General features: G+C 40.6%; 4 protein-coding genes across 9 annotated transcripts in view; 2 read left to right on the forward strand and 2 right to left on the reverse strand.

Annotated features, from left to right (window-relative positions):
* Positions 1 to 4535, reverse strand: TRMT10C (tRNA methyltransferase 10C, mitochondrial RNase P subunit). Of its 3 annotated transcripts, none has more exons than XM_048816562.2 (2): positions 4401 to 4535; positions 1 to 2225 (listed from the first exon to the last, which is right to left on the reverse strand). In XM_048816562.2, exon 2 carries the CDS (start codon positions 2192 to 2194, stop codon positions 893 to 895), a length of 1302 nt encoding a protein of 433 aa, XP_048672519.2. In that variant the 5' UTR covers positions 2195 to 2225; positions 4401 to 4535; the 3' UTR covers positions 1 to 892. The 3 variants fall into 3 exon arrangements, with proteins under 3 accessions (XP_048672519.2, XP_048672539.2, XP_048672529.2); XM_048816582.2 differs by lacking the exon at positions 4401 to 4535 and adding an exon at positions 4043 to 4394; XM_048816572.2 differs by lacking the exon at positions 4401 to 4535 and adding an exon at positions 3930 to 4394.
* A 76-nt stretch (positions 4536 to 4611) lies between these two features.
* TXNL4B (thioredoxin like 4B) lies at positions 4612 to 9191 on the forward strand. Of its 3 annotated transcripts, none has more exons than XM_048816689.2 (4): positions 4612 to 4712; positions 6461 to 6629; positions 8249 to 8400; positions 8910 to 9191. In XM_048816689.2, exons 2-4 carry the CDS (start codon positions 6498 to 6500, stop codon positions 9073 to 9075), a joined length of 450 nt encoding a protein of 149 aa, XP_048672646.1. In that variant the 5' UTR covers positions 4612 to 4712; positions 6461 to 6497; the 3' UTR covers positions 9076 to 9191. The 3 variants fall into 3 exon arrangements, with proteins under 3 accessions (XP_048672646.1, XP_048672655.1, XP_048672663.1); XM_048816698.2 differs by lacking the exon at positions 4612 to 4712 and adding an exon at positions 4746 to 4765; XM_048816706.2 differs by lacking the exon at positions 4612 to 4712 and adding an exon at positions 4968 to 4990.
* Positions 9192 to 10550: 1359 nt separating this feature from the next.
* On the reverse strand, positions 10551 to 17903 carry LOC125620631 (putative protein ARB2BP). 2 transcript variants are annotated; one of them, XM_048816595.2, is made up of 4 exons: positions 17392 to 17903; positions 16424 to 16522; positions 15744 to 15809; positions 10551 to 11810 (listed from the first exon to the last, which is right to left on the reverse strand). In XM_048816595.2, exons 2-4 carry the CDS (start codon positions 16427 to 16429, stop codon positions 10752 to 10754), a joined length of 1131 nt encoding a protein of 376 aa, XP_048672552.2. In that variant the 5' UTR covers positions 16430 to 16522; positions 17392 to 17903; the 3' UTR covers positions 10551 to 10751. The 2 variants fall into 2 exon arrangements, with proteins under 2 accessions (XP_048672552.2, XP_074974544.1); XM_075118443.1 differs by lacking the exon at positions 17392 to 17903 and having other exon boundaries at positions 16424 to 16725.
* The window catches only part of SENP7 (SUMO specific peptidase 7), a 74841-nt gene continuing 74455 nt past the window's right edge, over positions 17655 to 18040 (forward strand). Inside the window, exon 1 of the mRNA XM_075118426.1 lies at positions 17655 to 17673. The gene's annotated coding sequence lies outside the window, so the exon portion shown is untranslated. The remainder of the gene's footprint in view (positions 17674 to 18040) is intronic.

The following is an 18040-nucleotide window of genomic DNA, read 5'->3' on the forward strand; positions in this document are numbered from 1 at the left end:
TCTCTGCCCCTAGGGGTATTACTAGTACCCGTGTTTATTATTTTCAAAAGCTGTAGAGGAATGGAAAACCCTACATGATAAAAAGGGACAAAAATGCATATATTTTTTAAAAAGAAGTCATTCACAGGTCCACCTCGCTTTCTTCCACAAGGTGAGCGAATTTTAGAACCGCAGGTCAGATTGTTTTATGTTTACATTCACAAGGCATCACATCAGATACTAAAATACTTTGAATGAATAAATGATGCATCATCATCATGAGATCTTTCTAAAACACCATGGAGCAAACTCCCTACTCGCCCCCCGCCCCCCCAAAAAAACAAACAAAACAAAAAACACCCTCAGAAAACAAAACCACAACTTATTCACTGGGGTAAGAGCCACTGGGCAAATCAGCTACATTCTAAGATCAGTATTCAAGACATTATTAGTGTTGTAAACGAATAGAAAGGCTAAGGTCTGCAAATATTTACTAAGGCATTTGTAGTACATCCACTAGATTAATAGTATCCAGCTAGCCTCTTACAGTGTCTATATTTACCATATTTCAGTCCATGAACTAATCAACCACATTACAGCATTTGGTGTTAAACAAGTAAGGGTTTAAATGAAGTTATATCCACCACAGTTTTATTCAATTTAATTACATTCTTTCTTATGGTGCAATTTGTAGATTTGATCATCACAGCTTTTCCTCATGGATTTTTTTTTGGGGGGGGGGATGGGGAGGGAACAAGCCTGTTAAGCTTCTGTTTAAATAACTGCAATACAAAGGTTATAAAAAAGCCATATCAGACAGCAGTTCTAGTTACTCTTTTACCCTTCAGTTTTTTTCATCAAATTCCCACAGAAGTCAATGGAAATTTAAGCCTATTAACAGTATAGTTTGCCCTTAAGATTCTTCAGCTATCCACCATTTTTTCTGTGTTTGCTTCCTGAAGGAATTCTCTACAAAGGGCTTCTTTACTTTTTCCTGACTATTGCTAAATTCAAACACCTTTGTTCTTCTCCCTGTATCAGTTTTATGCTTTGAATAGAAGGATGTATCTACAAAAGCTTCATATTTTCTTTTTGGAACGAATTTCAGCGCCTCCAGCCAATCTCCAGTATCTTTTAAAGTTAATAAAATACGAATCATTTGGTCCAATGTGAGATTTTTGGCACCAGTTTCCCACTTCAAGTACCTCTCCAGTGGAAGACGTTCAGTTGTTAATTTCAAGCGTTTTGCATGTGCAAGAGAGATTCCAGTCTGTATATTCCTGTCAACCATTGATCCAACTATATAAATTTTATCATGCTCAAACTTCTTCATTACATTGGGAGAGTCAGCAGTTAAGTAGATGAGCTTGTCGCTTGGAAAGACATCTGTGTGAGACTGTTCTGTCACAGTCACAAGTAAATTGTCCCATGCCTCTCCATAGCGCTTGACAAATTCTTTATGATATGAGCCATCTACTTTGACATTACAGAAATGTAAGTGAAAAGGATCCACAGCTCTTCGATTCCAACCTTCGGTCTCCATTAGCTGATTCACTGTGTTCTCCATTTCTCTACGTGACATGTAATTTTCGTAAGCCATGTCAAATACTAGAGGCTGGCCAAAGATCATAGCCTGAGCAGTCCTCCAGTTATACATCTTATCCATAGACTTGGACCAAAACTGTAATAAGAAAGTATTCTTCAGCTCACCAGTATCATTTTTTTTAGCCTTTTCCAGCCTTTCCCTCTTTGCTTCCTTTTGCTTTTCCTGCTTTACTTTATTAGCTTTCTTCACTTTTTCTTTGACAGCTAAGTATCTTAAATACTTCTTTTTGGATGACTTAGTGGAACATTCCATAAGGGTCTTTATCTCTTCTTCACTGATATTTTCTGGAACAGTTTTGCCAGCTAGCCTCCACATCTCCACAAGTTCCCTTGTGGCAGCTAAAGTAGAATCTTCCTCACTCTCAGATGCCTCACCGACTTCCTCTTGCATTCCAGATCTCATGACATTTTTCCACCCATCCAAATCTAGCTTCTCAGTGGGGCTGGATGAAATCTGCTTCTTCAGGGCAGGAGACAAAATCAGTGTTCTACATGGAAATGACCTCTGGGGAGTTGTTAAAAACAAATCTTTTTTTGACCCATTCTGCATAGCAAACGGAAAAACCGAACGTCTCACAATGCTTCTGAGAAGCATATTAAAAAACTTCATATTTAGGAGAGTGTTGTATCCAAGCAGTTATCTGCAAAAATGGTAACAAGACAAAAGAAAAACAAAATTAGTAGTCACAGATGTGAGAAAAACTCAATCTACTTCTAACTTTAACTCCTCAGATGAACAGGAAGTTACTTCTTAGCACTTGATATCAATATTCTAATTAGACTTTTACTTTTTTACTGTCTCTAAAAGAAAATAAAGTTGATGTTGCTACTAGAGGAAACAGCAGTTAGCACTGTTGCTTAAATCAGCTGTGTATAATTCCAGGTCAAGTCAAACAATACTTAAATATGTTTCAACCCTCCCACTTCAATCACTCTTGTATGTCATTTGTAGATAGGAAGCTTTGTGATGGAAGCATGCCACTGCACACAGATGCCATGAATGCTTTCATAGGTGCAGACCACAGAAGCACAATTCATTCTACTTGTGGTGTGACAATGTGGGTGAGGATTTCTTTTTGAGTAGTTTTTCCAGAAAATTTTCACATCCCTAATGCTTATCTCTTTGAAATGTAACAGTAAAGTAGGGAAGTGCCCGTGGCAAACTCCTGCAGGCTTATGGGTTTAACTTTATGCTGCCACTGAAGCTAATGGGACTACTCACAATATGTAAAGTTATGCATGTGAATAAATCTAAGCCTAAAGTACCAATCCTGTAAACACTAAAGCACATATATAGCTTTACTCATATGAGTAGTCCCATTAATTTCAACAGGACTCATCACACAAAGTTAAGCAAACAAGATTAAGTGTTTGCAGAACTGGGCCTAAAACAGAACTAACTAAGCTGTTTTTTCATATCCTTTTCTCTCCATGGCCAACCCTAAGTAGAGCCAATGAACAAATTACAGAGTTCAATTTAAAAATATGAAACAAATTAAAGGCAAAAATAAGTTACACATTAAAAAAAACTTTGTATGCTATAATCTTAATTTACTATACCACCTGAAACTTAAAAAAAGTGTCCTTATTTGAAAAAGGACAAGTTAAATCTTTTTTTTTTAAATTAAAGAAACTAAAGTATAAACAGGAAACAGATTATTAAAACAAAATATTCTGTAAATATGCCATTGTTTTGAGATGCTATGACTGCAGTGAAAGTTGACTAATATAATGAAAGAGATGGACAACTGCAATAAAATTGTTAATATGAATTATCAACATTGAAACAAGAAACAGTACAATTTACAGGATAGTAAAATAAAAAGGATTCATTCTGTGGAACAGGACAAAAAAACCACTGAGACTTTAACAAATTATATACTTCAAATATGACATTAAGGTACTAAAATCAAAAATGCACATGAGAGAATGTGCATAAAGGAAAAACATATGGGGCCCAGCCTCAGGTAATCTAATGTGGCATAGCTCCAATGAAGTAAATGGATCTGTGCTGATTTAAATCAAATAAGGATTTGACCCAAGTTTTCCAATAAAGCCACGTTACTGCTAGACTTGTCCAAGACTGAGTGTATTTGCTACTGGTTCATTTTTGCTGAAAGCTCTAAAAATCCCTTTAGAAGAACCTGGGTATGGAACACAGAAAAACACGTTATTTGGTATTTATAAAACACAGGAAACACACCCCTCTTTTAAACACAGTTTTAGTGCTAGGTCTCTCAGAGCTAAACTGTCTTAGTTGAACAAATAATTCTGCTATGTCTTCCATAACAGAGATACAGAAACTCATGCTGTAAGCAGGTGATCATTTGAGTTAAAGAACTTACTTGTCCCTTCTACTGAAAGCTGCAGGAGGGGATGCTTTTGAAACGATCTTAAAATTAACCCATAATGCTTAGCCATTACAAATACATTTGACATTTCAAAGCACTTTTCATACATTATCGTTCAGTCTTTAGCGAACATTATTATCCCTACTGCACAGACGGGTGGGTGGCGTGCACGCACACGGGGCTCAGTGATCCACACAGGGGCTTCCCCCGCCCCACGCGTGACACCGGGCCCGGTATCAGGAGCAGCGGCCTTACAGGCCGCCCCGCAGCAGACGAGAGGCCTGGTCGGTGTCTGCCCTCTCCGCACTACCATGGCCCGGGGCTTCCACCCCGGCGGCGCCAGCGGACCCCAATGGAACGGGGCCTCCCGCTGCGGGACCCTGGGGAGCCAGGGCCCCCCTCTCCCCGGGGCGGCTCCAGCTGTGCTGGAAACTCGGCGCCCTGTGCCCGCCCCCGGACACGCACCTGCAAGAGCACCAGTCCCCACGTGCCTCTCGCTCCGACCTATCCAGTCCCACCTCGAGAACCCTCCGACGCGCCGCGCTTCCACTTCCAGCCGGAGGGTTCTCGGGTGTGGGACCTACCTCCCCCTCACTCGGAAGGGAAAAAAGCTCCAGCAGCCACGCCGCTGGGTTGGCCTGCTTTCCAGCTGCTCTGATTGGCTTTGGTTTGTAGCCAATCATAGGGTAGGATCTGCGCTTGCGCGCTGAGTGGTTCTGTCCGATAGACGGGCCTGGCGGTGCGATCGTTGGGTCCGATGTCTCCATTTTTCTTCAGGTGCGCGGTGTCTCCCCGTCCTGGTCCTCGGGGTTCTGCAGCTGGAACTCTAGGTTCCTACCTTCCCCCAGGGTCCTACTGCGCTTCCTGCCTCCGGGGTTCTGCGGCAGGGCAGGGGGCAGCTGGAGGCCGGGGCAGGTTCCAGGGCTCATACTGGGGCGAGACGGGGGAGCCCAGTGGTAGCGGGGGAGGGGCAGCAGTTTGCAATGGCATAGAGCGGCCAGAAGAAATCAGTGTGATTGAGGGAGGCTGCAGATGAAGGGGCCTCATGTCCCAAGGTGGGGAAGGGTGTGTCAGTATCAGATCCGCTTTCTATGGCTCCCAGGAGCCCCAGGCTCCTCGCCTCAAAAGGCTTCATGCTCCACAGGACAGTGGACACAATCCTTTTCTCTGCGGTGTGTGCCGCTGGGATATCAGTCCATCTGTTGCTCGGTACCACAACAACATTGGCAACTTGGAAGGAGTTCAGAGCAGGGTAGCAGAAATTATGTGGAAAGCCTGACAGGAGGAAGAGTTTAAAGGAGCAAAATATTAGAGCTTCGACAGATGAAGACTAGGGAGGAGGTTGAAGAAGATGTAATAACAGTAAAGAAATATTGACCGGTGTAAACATCTGTGATGTAGAGGAATTACGTAGTGTGGTATATGAGGATATAATAATGGGATAAATAAAGAAAAAGAAACTTCAAGCTGATTATCTGGGGAAATAACTTCCTGAGAGTGAACTGTACTGTGGTGTAGCACAGTCTCCCAAAGGAAGTGATTGCAACTCCTTTGCATAAATTATTTTAGACTAGACAAAGTGCGAGAAAATGTGCTGAAGGAGGCAGTCCTTCTTTGGCAGGGAGATGTACTGAGTGATCTAATAGGTCTCTCTTACATCTCAAACATATTTTATTTGGTTGCTGGTACAGCTGAGGGGTCTCAATCTGGTGAAAGTTGACAGCCTCCCATAAAGATTGGGAACCACTGATTTAGGCTATGCATGTAAAGTGCACATAGGGTGACCAGATAGCAAGGGTGAAAAATTGGGATGCTTTTTTGGGGGTGGAGGTGGTAATAGTTGTCTGTATAAGACATAGCCCCTAATATCGGGACATCTGGTCACCCTAAGTGGACATGCTGTGGCATAGAAGATTTCGTTTTGTGAGTGCATCGTATCTTATATTTACTGCCAACAATGTATATTCTTCAACAGGTCTTCTGTTATATCCTTCCAGACCTTTTGATATAACTGAACTAACTAGATAGAACTGCAGTAGCCAGACAACCTAGTGTTTGTACAAAATGTAAATTGATAGCTCCCCCTTGTCTTTAGGGACCTGCTTTTTCTCCAGCTGCTCACAACACTATCCTTTTTCTCCTCTCACATCTTTATATCCCATATATCACCTTCTTTGCCAATAGTCCCATATTTAAATAATTCACACAGCCTTTTTTAAACGTTGTTTTTAAAACTGATTTTCTTTAAATCTGTGTGCAACTCTCTCTGAAGCCCATGATATAATAGACAGGTATGTAAGTAAGCTGGTCTTTCATTTGAAGAAAGCTGCACTGTGTAGTAATATTTAATTTTTAGTGTTTGGAGCAGTATTTTCTCTCTTTCCCCTTAAAAAAAGAAATCCTAATAGATTAGACTGCTTTAAGCAAACACTTAAAGCCCATTGTCATTGTCTAATCAACTACTTTTTTGTGTGTGGTAGGGAGGCAGGTTTACCAATTTTGACAGTGTCTCTTTTAATAATTAGATACAGTGTTTGATGTCTGGAGCCATTTTCAATCAAGATGAGTTTCCTGCTGCCCAAACTGACCAATAAAAAGGAAGTGGATCAGGCAATAAAAAGTGTAGCGGAGAAAGTTTTGGTTCTTCGATTTGGGAAAGATGATGATCCTGTTTGTCTTCAATTGGATGATACTGTAAGAGCAATTTTTAAAAACCTTTTATTGATGCTATGCCAATCATTACATACACATTTGGTGCAATAGAATGAAATGACATGATACTATCAAATAATATAGAAGGAGCCAAATTACAATTAAGTTATTAGTGCACTGGGAATGAAATGTAAAGTGGAGTAATTAGAGAATACTTCACTCCCTTCCTAAGAGTGTGGTGAAAATTAATCATAGTTAGGGCTCCATGTCTGTCACAGAGGTCATGGATTCCATGACTTTCCACAACCTCCGTGACTTCTGCAGGGGCCAGTGTAGTTGACCCCGGGGACAGCTACTGGAGTGGCCGCAGGACAGCAACAGCAGCCACTGTTCCACCCCCAGGCAGCAGTTCCCAGCCACCTGGAGCAGCCACGGCCCTGGGTAGCAGTCCTTGGCTGGCCAGCTGGAGCAGCTGCAGTCCCCGGCCCTGGGCAGTGGTTCCCAGCCGGCCAGAGCAGCTGCAGTCCTGGGCAGAGGTCCCCAGCCAGCTCGCCGGAGTGTCCACGATCGCGGGCAGCAGTCCCCGGACAGCCAGCTGGAGTAGCTGCAGTCTGGCCCCTGGCAGCTGGAGCCGCTGGCCCCAGGCACCCTCTCCAGCAGCAGCAAACCCCCTCTCCCTGTCCCCCCACCACACAGTGCGCCCCTCCCCCATTTAAACACAGGTATTTTTAGTATAAGTCATGGACAGGTAACACACAGGCTGTGAATTTTTGTTTATTGCCTGTGACCTGTCCATGACTTACTAAAAATACCCGTGACTAAATCATTGCCTTAATCATTGTTTGCAAAGCACTTTGAAACTGAAAAGTGCTATATAAACTTTACTTTATAGCATTTGCATATAGTACAATTAGGGGTGCAAGGCACCTCACAGAGAGAATAAAGACATGGAGTGATATCCTTGCCCTTCTGAAGTCAGTGGGAGTTTTGCCATTGACTTCAGTGGAGCCAGGATTTCATCCGGATTCTTTCACCTAAGCAGTTAGACTACACAGTAATAAAAACAGCTGTACCCTTTCTACAATACAGCTTCCACCATTGCTGCCAATGGTGGAGATGCACTCATGGAAAATTACCGGATTGATTTTTTCCCCCAGTGTAAATGCACACAAAGGGAAGTTAAATGACTTGCCTGTGGCCATACAGCAAGTGGTAGAAGTGGTCTTACAAATCAGGCATTTGTTTCCAGGTCTCATGATATGAACACTAGTCCATGCTACTTATGTTTGAAACAAGATGGACTAATATTTATATTTAAAATTCAGTAATGTTCAAATATCCATGATGTCTTCTCATAAGACAAACATTTCTCCGAGAATGAATTGCCATGACAGAGGTCTTTGCTTCCTTATGCTTGCACAACTGATTCTTTACAGTGACCAAAACATGATATTGGAAAAAAGCATGTGCTCAAAGCAGCAACCCGATCATGAATTAATTAAAAAAAATATTTTTAAAGATAAAGATCAGTCTTTCACTAATTCTGACTCTCCCTTATTTAAAAAAACAAGGTTAGCAATTACAGCTGTGCTTTTAAACTTGGCATGTTTGCCTGCTCATGTTAGAATCTGTTTTTATCATGTCTTTCTTAATTTCTAAAGCTTGCAAAGACATCTCATGACTTAAGTAAAATGGCAGCCATTTACTTGGTGGATGTGAACAAGGTGCCAGTGTACACCCAGTATTTTGACATCAGTTATATTCCATCTACTGTCTTTTTCTTCAATGGACAGCACATGAAAGTGGATTATGGGTATGTCAGTTTGCATGAGGTTCTCTTCTGTTTACCATAATTAGCACAGTCTCTGCCTTTGTTATCTTATGAGGTGACTTGAGAAAACTGTACTTTCCTTTGTCAGTAGTTGCATGAATATTGAAAGAGAGCAGGCCAAGTAATGAATGGGCAGAGATGCTGAACTACGCCTTTCATTTTGAAATACCCTCTCGTTTAGTACTGTGTGAAAAAAACTCTGATACATTTCACAGATGATGTGCAGTATAATGTCACACTTCACTCTGCTCTCCATGTTAAATTCTTGGTCATACCACAGCATCTTTTTAGGTTTTTGAGGTCTGGTCACAATAATTCCTATATTGCCTTGTCTTTTTACTTCATGTATACCATACCAGAGTGGTTCAAGCCATAAGAGTGACTAAATCAAAATCCTCCGTTCTGTTGAATAAGTTTTCTTGTCTTTAAAAAGTTTGTTTCAGACTCTTTAACAGGCATTTACATTTCTACTGTCTTTATCTGCTACATAGGTCTCCAGATCACACTAAATTTGTGGGAAGCTTTAAAACAAAGCAAGATTTCATAGATTTGATTGAAGTGATTTACCGTGGAGCAATGCGTGGAAAGCTCATTGTACGGAGTCCTATTGATCCAAAAAATGTTCCCAAATATGACCTTCTCTATCAAGGAATTTAAAATATTGATTTGAGATGAGCAAAACTTGTGAATTCATCTTGAAGACCATATTGGTCACCCTTTGAAGACAGACATTCTGTCACTTTCTTATAAATAAAGGTACATGTTTACTTGTATGAGTCACACAAATTATTCTCTGAGATGCACACTATCTAATGGCTATGATATGGTGCTTTGAGAGTGAAATTATCTCGAATGTGGTATTGGTGAGTGAACAAATCACATTAAAGCATGAGCATGTACTGCTTTGTGATCACTTAATACTGTTCTCAATAGGAACAGTATGCAAACAATTGACCGGTTTTTCATTTTTGTTCTAAAATAACCCTTCCATTTTGCATATTTCACCAATTACTGCCTTCCTATGTAAGTAAATAATTCTGTCCCTTATTGCTAGCAGCGGAGTGGGAATTCCTAGAAGCAGCAGCAGAGCATGGTTAAGTCTACCATTGAGCAAAAGGATAGAGGGAAACTTTTACTCATTCTTCAGGCACAATCATATCCTCAAAAGATCCTGGCCAAAATGGAAACTGAGGCCACAACTAAACACTAACGTTCTGTCATCTTTTAAGGCTCAATCTTGCAAGGACTTGAGCATCCTTAACTCCCACTGATGCGAATGGGAGCCAAGAATAGCCATTTTATTTACATTTACTATACAAATAACTGGGGGTTATTTTACTTTCCAACATGCTGACATACAATCAGTTTGCACAATCTGACTATGGAGGTGCAGAGAGCTCTTTCTCTTTAAGAAATACCAACCCCAATTTGAAATGAGACAGCCAAGGAAAGGGGAGAAATAGTAATATAATTTTTCATATATGGTCATTTTTTAATTACAGGTTGCTTTTTTATGCCAAGTTTGTATTTTATTTTTAATTCGTCCAGGTTACTACACTGCAATATTTCCACAGCAATCATTCAGTCTGAAAAGGAGTTAAATGAGGCCAAATTAATTACTAGATTAATCTCACTGGTTTCACTGGAGTAACACTGAGGATAAATTTGGTCCACTGTATATATGTTTAGACTATCTCATTTCTCTGACTGGCGGAAGGTGGTAGTGTATGGTTCAGTGAAGAATCTTTAGATGACAGACTAGTGTCCAAAGGGAAGCAGTAGAAGACTGGAAAAAATATTGGAGAATATTTAAGGAACAGCTGGGCACTGCCAAGTGAGTGGATAGGCTAATGTTAGATTTGTAGGGTCTTTAGCATTAATTTCATATGCCAAATTGCCCTTTACAGTGAAATTTACGGATTTTTTGCTGACAAAATCTACTTAGCTCAGATATGCACAAACTTCACAACATAAGCTTCCAGAATCAACATAGGTAAACTCTGGCACACCTTCACACTGTTACTATGTACCATTTTAAAGTGCAGGAATAACAGAAGAGCTCAAGTTTAAAGCTCACATGAATTGTTTTTTTGAAATTGCAAGAATTAGCTTCCAAAAAGAAAAGACCAAACTTTTCTAATGTTTGGTGATAACTTTATTTGTTCTGCCAATTAGTTTTTCAACAACAATAAAAATCAGAAACCCAATACCACCTTTATGGCCATAAATCACTCTGCAATGCAAGGAAGCTAACATGGTAGCTTCAGTTTCAAGCTTCCACGGAGTGGTTTTAAAGAGGGAGAAGATTCCTGAAAAATACTTCAGCATTCTTTTTATGTATTGCCTCTCTTCTTATTTTTGCTGCTCCTTGTTACAATAGGAGAACGAGATAAAGCTACTGTCTTCCTAGCTTTCAGTGTGCTCTTCAGGTACTTGAAAATGGCCTGTAAGGTGGAGGATGGTGCTAACCTGTATTTTTCAGTCCCAGCAGAGACTGTAGGACAGTCCACTTTCACAAGGGAACCTGTGGGTCTGTCTAGAGGTTTACTGTTTGTTACCCATTCACGGCAATGTTTCTGTATCCATTCTTGCACTTGTGGATTATTTTTTGCCTGGTGTAACGTGTGGTGCATGGAGTCAATAAGGGCCACAGAATACACTTTATTCATCACTTCCCATGTTCTCTGCATGAGCAGATTGATGAAAACCAAGCCTCCGTAGCCATGGGCAATAAAGGCCACATTCTTGGCTGCGCTCTTTGAAATAAAATTATCCCAAATGTAAATGGTGTGCTCTTCGGGGCTGCTGCTGCACCTCTTTGGGATCCACCAGGAGGAATTTACAGTGGAAGATTCTTCCTTGGTAGATAAACTTAACCACTCATCTTCCATCTTCAGATCAATGAAATTGTCATTGGGATTTAAAACAATCACTCCTCCATAGCACTGAAGGGCCGTTTTAATGAATGGTATTTGAGTTCCATGATCCAGGCCCTCATGGATTATGGTCTTTAGCCCCCATTGACCAGCACGAAAGACTCCATGGTCTTGTAGGAGCACAATTAGGCTTGAGGAACTAGTTAATGCTTTCTCGTTGATGAAAAAGAAACTTCTGGGTTCATCTTCTGTAGCATCTGTTGGGATGTGGACTTTCTGAAGCTTGCAGACTCTTTCCAGGAGCTCATAAACATACTGTGTAATGAGATGCCCCAGAACTTGATAGCGTTTATGGTTCCTCTCAAGTGCATTTTTGTAATAATTAAAGACAAAGGGCTCATTGGTATCTAGATGCTTCAGTTCACCATTTTTGTTGAAGTCGTATTTCAGTTGCTCTGGACACTCTGAACTCTCTACTAGTTTCCTGAAGCTTAACTCCTGCTCCATTTGCAACTGCTACAAATAAAACAGATGATGCCCTTACAACTGTGGACTTGGTTTATTTGTTTAAACATCATTTCTCAGGCCACTGATTCTGAAATTGTGGCATATGGACTACACAAGGAACACAGAACACTTGCTAGTCTTCAGCAAACTGACTACTCCCTGCCTTCTAATTGCTAAATCACATTAAAAGAGGCTAAAAACACAGTAAGTACTTTCTTAACTCTATTTTGCCGCAAACAATTGCTATAGTTGCCAAAAGGAGATTATAGGATCAAGAGCGGGAGACAAAGTAATCCACACAATCATGAACGGGAGGGGAGAAGGTCCACAAGAAAATCTGTCTTTTAAGATTCATTTGATTAATCTTTTAAGGTTAAAAAAAAATGAGAAACCTCTGTTTTAGACTGTGTACTTTTATGATTGCCTTCTATTGTAACTGATCAAAACTGCAGCAGCAAGAGTTTGGTATACTTTTAGGCTTTGTGTACAGCTTAATGTTTTTAAGCTCGATATTGTTTCCCATTTTTCTGTCCGTTTCCTCTCCCCAACCCTTTAGCGTAGGTGGGAGAGTGCAAGCTAGCCCTTCATGTAGCTGCAGTACTGATTTGACAGGAGTTCGGTGCTAGCGGCAGGGAGAGCAGCTGGCAGAGAGCTCCCATGATCACTGATAATTTCTTTTAGTGTTGTCTGTCTCTCTGTACACTAATTTGAAATTTGATAAATGGTTTGAATTAAGCCACAGTACTTGAATAAAACTGTGCACGGTGGATTGATTTAAATCAAAGTGAGAGGTTTTTAAGAACAGGTTAGACAAACGCCTGTCAAGATGCTCTAGATCAGTGGTACTCAGACTGAGGATCGCCAGCTGCAAGTGGCTCTTTAATGTATCTCCTGCCGCTCTTTGCAGCACATGATATTAAAACACTATATGATTTAATTATTAACCAATCAGGATGCTTTTACTATGTTATTTACCAATTGTAGTTGATAAAATAATAATACTTGGTAAGTCATTTTTCTGAGAGTGAGTGAGTTTGTGTGTGTGTGTATGTGTATATATATATATATATGTATATATAAAATATATCAATAAAATAAAACAATGAATTCACACTACTGTGGCTCTTTTGGATAATGTTGACCGTTAATTTGGCTTTTGAACCACTGAAGTCTGAGTATCACTGGTCTCAGTATACTTGGTCCTGCGTCAACATGGAGGGATGGACTAGATGACCTCTTGAGGTCTCTTCCAGCACTTCATTTCAATGATTCTATAAATCACAAATTTTAACTATGATTTAAATCAGCAAACAAAATACCTTAATTTAAATAATTGATTTTAATTTTGTTTAATTTTGTTTGCATTTGTATTTTTTAATTATTTTCCTGAAGAAAGGTTGATTCTCATTGATTGGTGACCAGTAAAACATATTGATTTGCACATAATTATAGCCTTTACACAACATTTGGTACTCCTTATTGCTAGTCAAATAGATTCACTATATCTGTACACATTTATTTAAGCAGTTATATAGCTTAACATACATTTATTAAGAGTCTTAACTTCTCCATTTTTATTATATTTTAAAATGGTAAATTATATTTATTTGCTTGATTATAATTAATTTTTTACTTTTGATTTGTGTCAACCTGCAGTTGGAGGAAACTTGGAATTCAATTACAAATGCACAAAAATAGCATTTTAATTTTTTTGTATTAAATAAAACTATCCTAATATGCTGAATACATAAGGGGGAGAAAAATAAGTTTATCAAAACATGTTTTGCATTTAAAACTAACTGGTTTATTAAACAAATGAAGTATTAGCTACAGATGGTCACCTATGATTCTCCCAATCTGTGGGGAGGTCAGTGGAGAGAAGAGAATTAATGTGTATTTCAGGAAGGGAAGTACACAAGAACCACAGTATGTTGGATGTAGCACTGAAGTGAGGACAATTCATATGTGGGAGAGAATCTTTCATATAAGAAGAGCTGCATATATGGATGTCTCTTCCTCAAAGCAACACAATGGGAGGTGGTTGAATGCAAATGTCAGAGTAAGAGACTACACAGAGTAACAGGTTTCAGAGTGGTAGCTGTGTTAGCCCGTATCAGCAGAAACAATGAGGAGGCCTTGTGGCACCTTAGACTAACAAATTTTTGTCCTCACCCACAACTATTTCAGATTTGGGGACAATTTATACCTTTCAAGTCAGCGGGACTGCTATGGGTACCCGCATGGCCCCACAATATGCCAACATTTTTATGGCTGACTTAAAACAACGCTTCCTCAGCTCTCGTCCCCTTACGCCCCTACTCTACTTGCCCTACATTGATGACATCTTCATCATCTGGACCCATGGGAAGGAGGCCCTTGAGGAATTCCACCATGATTTCTACAATTTCAATCCCACCATCAACCTCAGCCCGGACCAGTCCTCACAAGAGATCCACTTCCTAGACACTACAGGGCTAATAAGTGATGGTCACATAAACAACACCCTATAACAGAAACCTGCTGACCGCTATACTTACCTACATGCCTCCAGCTTTCATCCAGACCACATTGCACGATCCATTGTCTACAACCAAGCTCTAAGATACAACTGCATATGCTCCAATCCCTCAGACAGAGACAAACATCTACAGGATCTCGATCAAGCATTCTTAAAACTACAACACTCACCTGGTGAAGTGAAGAAACAGATTGACAGAGCCAGAAGGGTATTCAGAAGTCACCTACTATAAGACAGGCCCAACAAAGAAAGTAACAGAACGCCACTAGCCGTCACCTACAGCCCCCAACTAAAACCTCTCCAGCACATCATCAAGCATCTACAACCTATCCTGAAGGACAATCCCTCACTCTCACAGACCTTGGGAGACAGGCCAGACCTCGCTTACAAACATCCCCCCCCCAACCTGAAGCAAATACTCACCAGCAACTACATACCACACAACAAAAACACCAACCCAGGAACCAAACCCTGCAACAAAACCCGGTGCCAACTCTGTTCACATATCTATTCAAGGGACACCACCAGAGGACCTAACCACATCAGCCACACCATCAGCGGCTCGGTCACTTGCACATCTACCAATGTGATATATGTGATCATGTGCCAGCAATGCCCCTCTGCCATGTACATTGGCCAAACCGGACAGTCTCTATGCAAAACAATAAATGGACACAAATCTGACATCAGGAATGATAACATTCAAAAAACAGTAGGAGAACACTTCAATTTCCCTGGTCACTCAATAACAGACCTAAAAATTGCAATTCTTCAACAAAAAAACTTCAAAAACAGACTGCAACGTGAAACTGCAGAACTGGAATTAATTTGCAAACTGGACCCCATCAAATTAGGCCTGAAGAAAGACTGGGAGTGGTTGGGTCATTACAAAACCTAATTTCCCCCATACTAATTTCCCCCTACTGTTACTCACACCTTCTTGTCAACTGTTTGAAATGGGCCACTCTCATTACCACTACAAAAGTGATTTTTCCTCCCTTGGTATCCGACTGTTAATTGAATTGTCTCGTTAGAGTGACCTCCCACTTGGTAAGGCAACTTCCATCTTTTCATGTGCTGTGTATTTATACCTGCTACTGTATTTTCCACTCCATGCATCTGATGAAGTGGGTTCTAGCCCACGAAAGCTTATGCCCTAATAAATTTGTTAGTTTGTAAGGTGCCACAAGGACTCCTCATTGTTTTTACACAGAGTAAGGTGATGACAGTCTGGAAAAAGGAAGAAGCTATTCACAAGCAGACTGCCATCCAACCAAAATATCCCCAAGATCATAGCCTAGTGGTACACAGCACCTCACCTCGCCTATTCCAGGCTACATTATTATTCTTTAAATTTCCACAAAAAAAGAGAATATACGATACCAATTTAAATCCTCTAAATGTAACTTAGAACATATACTTACATCCATGTTTACTTTAGGGCACTGGGAAGGGCTTCTGGTGATTTCATTCAGCTCTGTCTTGGGATTCTATTTTTATGGATGAAACAGTGACATATTAATGTAAACGTAGCAAATTACTCTTTGTTGTTGTGGCTACACATCTCCACAAGCCCTCTACCCAAAAAATAAGTACAGGCAGGTGACAACTCTGAAGTTTTGAAGCAATTTACAATTGTTTATATCTAAGACTTTTTGATTAAAAGCAAATTATAAATTATAACCCTATTAGTTGGGAAGAGGGATTTTATTGCAGCAGTATCATTTCCAGATTTAAAAAAGCAGTGACTTCAGATGGCTATTAGTACAGTCTCACTATATTAACCCCTGGGTGCTAGAATTAAACTTTAAAATGGTGAAGCACTCCAGTCTGTGTTGCATTGTTCCATAGATATAAATAACTAGGAATGCAGTATTCAGAGCTGTCAATCTGGTACCTTTTACAAATTCTAAATTCATATCAAAATATATATTCAAATGAAAAATTAACTCTCCCCCTGCTGTACATAACATAAGTCTCAATTGTAAGGCCTGCTGGGCTGAGATTTTGTCGTCTTGTGTTTGTACAGCACCTAGCATGTTTGGAGCACTACTGCAAAAAAAAAAAAATACTGTATTTCATGAGGTTTAAAATCCAAGTTTACCTCCATCTCAACAAGACCCACTTATCTCACCGCTTCTTCTTGTAAATTTCGTTATCAAAAAAGCAAAATCTTGAATCAGAGGTTGGAGAAAACTTCACTCTTTTAAAGAAAAGAAACCTATGTTATTTCAAGCTTTCAACTTCACTAATTTGTTATGTACCTCCTCTGGGGGCTGTAAAAGGTGTCAGAAACTATTGTGTCAGATCATACATCTGTGGTTCAAAAGTCTGCAAGTTATGATCTAAAGTATCATTCTCAGACTTTGACTACTCCTTGACAGTGTCAAGATTAAAGCCCTTTTTACAATACTGAGCTGAGTTGCCAACACTGGTTTTCAGCAAATACTTCCCCTGACCTGATACAAAAATGGTTTAAGTACTACTGAAGAGAGGAAAAAACTATTTTCAATACCACATCAAAGGTGCTTGTGACTTTTCTTTCTGAAACAGTACTGAAAACATTTCTATCTCATCTGTACTAACACTTACAAAGTTCACAGCAGGAGCAATTGCTGAAAGCTATCACCAGAAATACAATGTATTAGGTCCCAAACTTGCACACTGATCCATAAGAGGGAACACCTGTGTCTCCAAACAGCCCCAGTGACTATAATAGGGCTCCACTCAGAAGCAGGCATCTGCACTTACCCATCCTACTGGAGGATCAGATAAATAAGACTTTATGAATTCAAGTACAATTAAGATCTGATCTCAACCTCATTACAACCTCTCTTGAACTTGACCAGGATCAGGGATTCAGTCTCAGCGAGACTGTGAGAAATTTTGATAACGGTTATATACTTAGGTGTGTGTTTTCTTGATCAATTCCCCCTGTTGCTTCAATTCCCTATACTGGAGGACTTTTTCTTGATACCACATGCCTCCTCAGCCCACATATCAGTAAAATTAAATGAGAATTATTTGCTTTTATAGGGAAACGTGTATGAAAGTGGCAGGCCCAACTGTTACCCTTTAATTTTCTCTCTTTCCTCAGGTTAAGTGAGGTGTTTGTTTCAGGGTTTTTTTTGGAAATCCAGTCAAAACAAGATTTCTGTTTCTTTGGTGCTTTGGTAATATTGGGGATTAAAATGAAAAGAGGATTAGATGCTGAGGGAAATAGGGTAGTTAATTGAAGGACACAGGAACAGAGTGTGCGGGCACTGGTGTGACACTGAAAGAAAGACCAGTGTGACAGGAGTAAAGCCAAGCTTGCCGGGGGGAAACGATGGGGTACAGAAGCAGTGTCAGGAGGTGGTATTCAGTGGCGCTCCTGGGTGGTGTGAGAGGACTTGGGGCAAAGAGCAGGATCTGGTGGGGGCCCCGGGGGCCGAGAGAGGGCAGTATTTGGTGGGGCGATAGGGTGATGGGAGGAGGTGGAATCTGATGGAGCTATGGTATGGTGGGGGAGCCTACAGGGTTGTGGGGAGCTGGGAGGAGACGGTATCCGGTGGGGCTGAGGGATTGTGGAGGGGGTCCGGGCGGGGCACAAGAGGTTGGTGGGGAGGTGGGAGGAGGGGTTGGGGGGCTGTGGGGCAGTGAGAGAGCAGAATCCGCTGGGGCTGGAGGGGAGTTGGGGGCACTGTTTGGGGGTTGGGGCAGTAGGATGGGGGTTTGTGGG

This window comes from Caretta caretta, chromosome 1, assembly GCF_965140235.1.
Source record: "Caretta caretta isolate rCarCar2 chromosome 1, rCarCar1.hap1, whole genome shotgun sequence".
NCBI lineage: Eukaryota > Metazoa > Chordata > Testudines > Cheloniidae > Caretta > Caretta caretta.